The following is an 8,636-nucleotide window of genomic DNA, read 5'->3' as shown; positions in this document are numbered from 1 at the left end:
CATATTTTATTTAATTAATTAAGTTAGATTGCTTTGGTAAATAAAACATGCGTTAAAATTGTGATATAAAATTGTAGAATGTATGCTTGATTTTTTAAAACTTGAGCTTCACTCATTTAGTATAGTGCTTGGTTGTGTTAAAAAATGAATGAAAAGAAGTAAAATAGAATAGAAAGAGAATAAATATTTAAATAAAAGTGATTTTATAGGTATGAAAAGAAAAAAAATATTAAATAAAAAATATTTATTATTATTATTATTATTTATTCATTACTATTTTATTTTTGTTATAAATATTATTTATTATTATTAAGCTTAAATACAATTTTAGTCTCACTGTGTTCAATTCATAATTTTGATCCTGTTTTTAGAAAATTTATAATTTTAATTAAATTCTTAATTTTATCTATTTTTATTTATTTTATTTTAGTTCAATTGAACTTTAAACCATCATGAAATGATTTTATTGATTAAAATATAATGAATATAAGAAATAAATTAATATAGGCAAAATTAAAAAATTGATTAAAGATTATAATTTTTTTAATACAAGGAAGAAAAATTAAAATATATGTATTTTTAAAATAGAAAAATCAAAATTTTATATTTGACAAAATTGGAAGATTTGTAAATAAGTCACACGTACGCGCATATACTTATGTTGACACACACATAACCGTGTTATATACGAATCATGACTTTGTCTCGTGCAATGTGCCATTTCCATTAATTTTGATAACATTTGAAAGTAAAAATACTATTTAGTGGGTGTCATACTTATTTTAATTTTAAAAAATTTCGTCAGAATCAAATACACCCAATTTTATTATTCATCTTATTTCCATTCATTTTCTTTTCGTTCTTACCTCTTTCATTTGTATCAAATGCATAGTAGAAAATAAGACTAATCTCAAATTAAAACTTATTTATTTAATTAAAATAATAAACTTAATTAACATTTAACAGGTCTATCTCGAATATTTCACGAGTTGGTTAACTTACTTAAGACACGAAAGAGCCATGTTCAATATAATGCAATTATAAATTCTTCCCACAGCCTTTCAAAAGAATAAAATATTTTTTCCCACAACTAACTTATTATTATTGGTATTACTCTTTCTTGCATATTAATAAGGTACGGTATTATTAGCATCCTCTCCGCCTTAGCTCGTTAAAAATTCTTGAGTTGGTATTGGACTTTAGAAATTTTCGGCAAATGTATTCTCTAATATGAACATAAATAATTTGAAATTACGGCTCATTTTATTTCAGAAGAAGAATCTTTTCAAAAGGGTTATATATATATATTATAGAAGGCTAAAAGTAAAAAAGGTTTTGTGACCTTTTTTTCACGGAAATTGAAAAACCAAGGTTCTGGTCTCTAACTCATTCAGACTAAATCATAAAAACCAGCTTAGAGGAAGGTAATAAAATATGAAACCAGTTTTGAGGAAAAGCAAATGGGAATGAGAGTGCCTATTGTGTTGTAATAGTGGCATGCTTATTCTCATTTGATCCACAAACCACGGTGAAAAGCTATTTATGTGTAAAGTCTGTAGGCTGCTAATGACCAAAAAGGAAAGAAAAAAAAATGTAAAATGGTATGGAATATTACTAAAACATTCTTTCCCGTTGGAAAATGACAGGTACATAAATAGGTTGAATTAGCAAAGTATCTGATTTGAGCAGTGGAGAGTGTTCGACAAAGACGATACATGCCACTGTTTAGTTGTTCTTGAAACTTCAAAGTACTGCCACCTTTTGTTTCCGTGATTGACAAAATTAAGTACAAGAGGCTCATTAATGAAATTCGATATGTAAACTGCAAGATTATCATCTAAAAATGTTTTAACATGCCTATATTTTCAAAATTCTGAGACGAGATAGGATTTCGATTTTTCAATAAATTACACACACACACAAAATTTAGGGAAAAAAATGCACTCCTTCTATCTCTTTCATTAAAAATTATATTTTTTGTCAAAAAATTATATACTCCTTCTCTCTCATAATTTATCTTTTAAAGTAATAAACACTTTTTAAAAAATATTAAACACAAATTATGATTATAAAATAATTATCTCTGATAAAATATCTTTACTAAATAGAATAAGTTATAAATTATTTAAATATTTATATGATATAGCAATAACAATTAATACTTATTATTTTTAAAATAATAAATGCTTTGAGATAAATAAAAAACTCTCAAATTAATAACCGATAATGTGAAATAGAAAAAGGGTATATACCTTTTAGACCATTTTGAGTACACATAAGACCATGTGAATTTGATTTAATTTTTTTTTATTTTTTACGAAATGTCCCTTTTATGCATTATTATTATTATAGTGGTGATTATTGATAGGCAATCGAGCATGCCCAGTAGCTTGGTCCTGTATTACATGTAACAACCGCTACAGCTGTTATTATCATTCTGACAAAAAAAAAAATTATCAGATATCTTTTCAGTAGGTCCATAAAAAAAATCCACTCGTCAATAAAGAATTTAAGAGAATGTTTACTATTAATATGATATATTTATTTTCACTTTTATTTAATTTAATATATAATTTCGCCCTAATTTTTAATTTAATTGATAAATAAGAATAAATATTTTGAATAAAAGGTAATAAGTGTGATAAAAACTCGTAAGAGTGAAATTAAATATTTTATTAGTTTAGATAAGCATAAAACTATTATTTTTTTCAGTAATATGAAACTACAGTTGTTAATAAAAAATAAATAATCTATTTGGTTAACCGATAAATTATTGTAAATACAATAAAAAAATCATTTTAAATGATTGCAATTTGCAAATACAGTACATTTTTTGTTGTTGCAATAAAATTACACTAAAAATACAAAAATAATTCGGTTATTTTTTTGTTTGACAACAATAAATTTTTGTTTTCTTAAAAATCGTTGTAAGTGTTTAAAATTATCGTTGTAAAAGTTAGTGAAATATATTAATGCATACCGTCGGATTTCCTATGCAAGTTTTTCTTCACACGAGTAAAAGCAATTCACGAATCACGGGCCGGACAGACAATATCGAAGATTTCACGTGTGCCTATATAACTCCCATGTACTGGGACTTTTATATTTATATTTTTAACATGTGATGAAGGTTTTGAAAGTCGAAACAATTGACAAGGTGCTGTACCAGTAAATAAAAAATTACCCGCATATTTAATAGTCTCGTGTCTCTAAAATTAAACTAATAGTCATTTTTTTTTCAATTTTCATTTCTCCTATTATTTTATATATGAGTTTTTTTAGAATAAAAATAAATATCAAATCTATGTGTTAAGCCTGAACCGTGATATTTTTTTTAGTAAAATTGTTAACCTGGTTAAGATCATGTTCGTTGTTCCCGTTACTTTTTTTTGAAAAATGGCGGAGAAGGACAATTATTTAGGGCCTCTGAACTGCATAGCGGTTTAATGGTACGAATACATGAGAACCGCAAAGAAACTGCAATAGCATGATATATTGATATGAAGCTTTTTTTTAGGTACAGTGCATCCGTGCATGATATGAACTTATGAAGTTTGAAACCATTATAACAAAAAAAAAAAGTTGGAAACGATTACAGGCTTACCATGATTTTATTTGAGAAGAGACATTATAACATGAACTGCTAAGTCCAGGTATACCAAGTGAGGTATGGATAGCGCATATTCGTATATTATCACAGACAAAAAATTAAATCTATAATTAATAGGATCTAAAATTTAAATATAAAAATGTGAAGTCTTGTATATGTGTCATTAACTAATTAAGCTAGCTAGCGTACATGTGACGTACTGATATTGTACATATAAGCGCGAAAGGTCAGTTGTTTATATAATATATATTTTTATCATGAAAGCGTGGAATTCTTTTTTTGTTTTTAATTTTGTTAAAAAATTTAAGAAAAATATCTATTAGACGCTTTCATTATACAATTTGATAACTCTAGCTAGCTAGAATGAATTTACACCACATCTCTAATCTAATCACTAAATATATACATGTGAAAGAGGAATATACGGAGAACTAGAAAAGGAAAAAAGAAAACAAAAAAGGATAGGGAAGTGTCAATCAGATTCAAGGAAGAATATGTCACGAGACGAGAGAAGAGATAAGAGAGATGTGAGATGTGAGATGTGATGGGGAAATTGATATGATATGCGAAATATTATCATGTCATGTGTGGGTGGCATGGCACTCTCATTCTCATCTTAATTTATTTAAGAGACACACTCACTATATATAAAGAGAACCAATGCACACCAATTCTCATAATTCCCCCTCACTTTTGCCTTTGCACAACATACACGTTCTCCTATCCTAGCTACTTACTCTCTCTTCCTTCAATTCCTCAACTCTCTAGCTCTTATGGAAACTCAACACCAACAACCCACCATCAAGTCTAGGTTCAGACGCATCTGTGTCTACTGTGGTAGCAGCCCTGGCAAAAACCCCAGCTACCAGCTCGCTGCTATTCAACTCGGAAAACAACTGGCAAGTATATACATATTATCAAACACTTTCCTGTTTTTTCTCTCTCTTCATATTATTAGGTTACATAATCACAATTTAATCTCTTAAATAGATTTTAATACTCAGTTGAATATGATATTAAATTGCGGTTTGTATTTAATTGTGATCGCACCTTAAAGGTTTTTTAACTTATGACAAAAATAATTAATTGTGATTTTATTATTTTTATTTTTATTATAATATTAAAAATTATGACGAAACTGCAACCACAACTACGATAGTCATTTAAACTCATGATACCAAAAACAAATGGTTGATGGAAGGCTATAGTTTATTCTGACATTGTTAAGTGAAAAATATATATATAGTTTTTAAAAATAAATAATGTATGATATATTTATGTAGGTGGAGAGGAACATTGACTTGGTTTATGGAGGAGGAAGCATAGGGTTGATGGGTCTAATCTCACAAGTTGTGTATGATGGTGGACGCCACGTGTTAGGGTAACTCACCGTTCCCTTCTTCTGTCTCGTTCTTCCTGTATTTATGCTCATGAATCTTCTTGCTGGTACAGGGTGATTCCAGAGACACTTAATGCAAGAGAGGTACAGCAGTACTTACTGTAATTGGTTTTGACAATTAGGACCATAAGTTGAATTAATTAAAAGCAATAGTACTGGTGGAATTGACAATAGTTAATTAATTTATGTGTTTAGATAACTGGAGAGAGTGTTGGAGAAGTGAGAGCTGTATCGGGCATGCACCAACGCAAAGCCGAAATGGCCCGACAAGCCGATGCATTTATTGCACTGCCAGGTTTCTGTTTCTTATTCTTTCCCCCATCAATATCATATCATATTCTCTCCTCTTTCTCTTTTTTATAAATTCTCTCTTCTCCAACTTGTATTTGTATGCGTCCGTATGTGGATAACCAGATATTATTGCTTTCCAAACAGTAACATTCTTAACTAACGTCACCTCTCAAATTATTTCACTCACCCCCTTTCAATTATTTCTATTCCCATGTAAATTTTGTATACCAATAATTTAACAAATACTACATCAATTATACAATGAAAACCTTTCAAACAATTTTTTTTGGCATTGTGCTTGTGAAAAAACAAAAACAAAAAAAAAAGTCGTGCGTATATAAATATATGCGCCCATCTTCAATTTTCATCCTTTTCCGACATTCTTTTACAAATCAAAAGCGTTTCCCTAGATATCTGTTTCTGTAACTGTCAACCGTATGTTGTATGGAGTAATTCTCTGATTCTTCGGGCGGTGACTCCGATGAAAATTCCTATTTAAGTTTTTTTTTTTTTAATGTGCCACTATATTGTATTGTCATGGCAGTAACAATAACTCGTTGCTAATTTATATTCCAAATAGGTGGATATGGCACCCTTGAAGAACTACTGGAAATTATCACCTGGGCTCAACTAGGCATCCATGATAAACCGGTAAGATCTAGAAAACCAAAAAACTACTTTTCTTTTTAATTAAGTGTTTTGTCTAAGATTGTACACCAGAAGCCTATTTCTCGTGATAGGGTTTTTCAATAAATAAAAAATGGTCCCGTCACATGATAAATCAACTAATATTCTAAAAGAGCATATTCGTTTATTAATTACTGTTAAATAGACATTATTAGCGAAAATTCTTTTGTTTAAGAAAGTCAAAGAAAAAGACATAATGATGGTGTTTACGGTTCAAAAGAGAGAAGAAGTTGATTGATGATTATTTTTAGAAGATGAATGCTGACTAATGATCAAACAATATTGGTTAAAGAGTAATTAAAGTGAAAAATTATTAGAAATTATTAGTTATATTTTTAAGGCACACGATGATAATGAAAAAAAAAAAAAAAAGAGTGATGGGACGCAATGGGTTGCAGGTGGGGTTGTTGAACGTGGATGGGTACTACAACTCGCTGCTGGCATTCATGGACAAAGCTGTGGACGAAGGTTTCGTAACACCAGCTGCCCGTCACATTATTGTTTCTGCCCACACTGCCCAAGAACTCATGTGCAAACTTGAGGTACATAACAATAACAATAATAATCATCTTATGATACATTCCAATCACTTATATGTGCACACGTGGGACAACGTGGTGGGTCCAATTATCTGAACCGTTGATTTTCCACTTTGAACAGGAATATGTCCCCGAGCACTGTGGCGTGGCCCCCAAGCTAAGTTGGGAGATGGAGCAACAGTTAGTTAACACTGCAAAGTCAGATATTTCCCGTTGACTAATAACTAAATAATTAATCTTCTACAAGCTCACTAATGCACCATCAAAGACCCTAGATTTAGTGTATAAGTATAAAGTATAATATAACCTCAACCCCATGATGTAGTTGTAAGCTCCACAGAATAGGGCGACCACAGTCGTTTTTAGTTTAGCTGTGGATCTAATCATTTGTAATTTCTATGGTTCAAGTTCAAGATATTCACCATGTAATTTCTTTAATTTTCTTTCTTGATTGGCTTTCATGGCTGAGACTATGTATTTTAATTATTTCTTAGTTACCAACTAATTGTGCATTAGAATTTGACCTGGATGATCATCGAAGATATATTTATAGTAATATATATACTATGCATTAATTTTCTATGGTGTCGGTGATTTGTGATGCTATAAGTTTCAAATAAAAAATAATCAGTTGTTGAATACAGCTCTTAATGGAAAGAATTGATGTGGATGGACAACAATGATGACACGTTGAAATTTGACAGAAATAGAACTAAAAAAAAAATTGGTTGGAATGTTGACATGAATCACATGATGAGGTTTCCATCGGCATCTATCTATTATGACTGTTATCGTCCCAGTTATATTTCATACGTGGGTTCGGGGACGGGACCCTATTCTTTTTTTTTTTTCTTTGCTAACTACTCGATGAGAAAAAGAGAGACACCTTCTGAGTCTTATTCTAACCAACCTTATTATGGTCCCCGATCGATGGAACCCACAGAACCACATTTACCATATATTGCTTCATTCCAATGGTTTCTATGAACTTTTTCTTCCTCTTTTTAAAGGGGGATCCTATTAGCTATAAGGGAAATGGGAAAATAGGCAACGAAGGATGGTTCAAGGGGGCCAAAGGTGGGTCTGCTGGCCCCTACCCCAAAGATCTTTATTAACAGTTTATTAATTATATATATATATATATATATGATTTAATTATGTATTATTACATAAACATCATACATCAATGATATTAATTAAGTATTAGGTTTTTGCTTATCATGTGTTATAAGTATATCTGCATTAACATATAATTATATTGATAAAAGAAGTCAATATATTATGAATATATCGCATTGTTCAAATATTGTAGTTTAATTGATAATACATATTGAATTTGAATTTGTAAGAGAAAATTTAGTTTAATTTGTTTTAAAATATTCACGTAATACATCTTTGAAAAGAAAAAAAAAACCTTAAATATAATTAAATCTCCAATAAAAAATTAATCTTGAAACATTTTCTCGTTTTACCAAATTATCAATTCTTAATCTTTTGAACAAAAAGTAGTCCTATTTGAAAATTGGTACCTCGTGTCCATTTTAGTTTGAATTTGTTTTAAACTGCATGGATGCAGTCAAAATCAAACTATAGATAGGTTTGAAAAGAATATTCAAACTCTAAAACAAAAGTATAGAGATGAATTGATCTTCTCCAGTGTCAAAAAATTAAAACCATGGGTAATTCATGGTTGCTTGCATCATTATTTATGTCGACACAGTATCATGGGACATTTGGAGACTTTGGGAACATAATTGGAGCAGCAATTTAGCAGCATGGTAGAAGTTATTGGTTGATCTTGAATAATTGAAGGGCTGAAAGGACACCTGTCCTTGACCGTACCCAGTGGACAACATACACGGTGCCTCGTGTACAAAACAAAAGCAAAAGGGAAGGATAAATAAAGTGGTGATGACGGAGTCAGACTGTCCCCACAGGCCACAGCTTAGTAGCTTGGCTGGTGACTCTTCAATAGACCTAGCTATAAGCTATTGACTTTAATTAGCAGATAAATAACCAAGGGTCCACAGGAAAAAAAAAAAAAACATTACATGATTTTATACTATCACATATATAGTTATATTTTCACATGGTATATAACTGAATTTTT

At 29.9% G+C, this 8,636-nt stretch overlaps 1 protein-coding gene across 1 annotated transcript; it reads left to right on the top strand.

Annotated features, from left to right (window-relative positions):
* The first annotated feature begins 4,203 nt into the window (after positions 1–4,203).
* LOC100815440 (cytokinin riboside 5'-monophosphate phosphoribohydrolase LOG1) lies at positions 4,204–7,038 on the top strand. The gene is made up of 7 exons (XM_003527643.5): positions 4,204–4,509; positions 4,894–4,991; positions 5,063–5,093; positions 5,205–5,304; positions 5,881–5,951; positions 6,386–6,529; positions 6,648–7,038. Exons 1-7 carry the CDS (start codon positions 4,384–4,386, stop codon positions 6,741–6,743), a joined length of 666 nt encoding a protein of 221 aa, XP_003527691.1. The 5' UTR covers positions 4,204–4,383; the 3' UTR covers positions 6,744–7,038.
* The last annotated feature ends 1,598 nt before the right edge of the window (positions 7,039–8,636 follow it).

The sequence above is a fragment of the Glycine max genome, chromosome 6 (assembly GCF_000004515.6).
Source record: "Glycine max cultivar Williams 82 chromosome 6, Glycine_max_v4.0, whole genome shotgun sequence".
Classification (NCBI taxonomy): domain Eukaryota; kingdom Viridiplantae; phylum Streptophyta; class Magnoliopsida; order Fabales; family Fabaceae; genus Glycine; species Glycine max.
The sequence above is the reverse complement of the archived record's forward strand: the minus strand, read 5'-3'. Positions and strand labels throughout refer to the sequence as shown.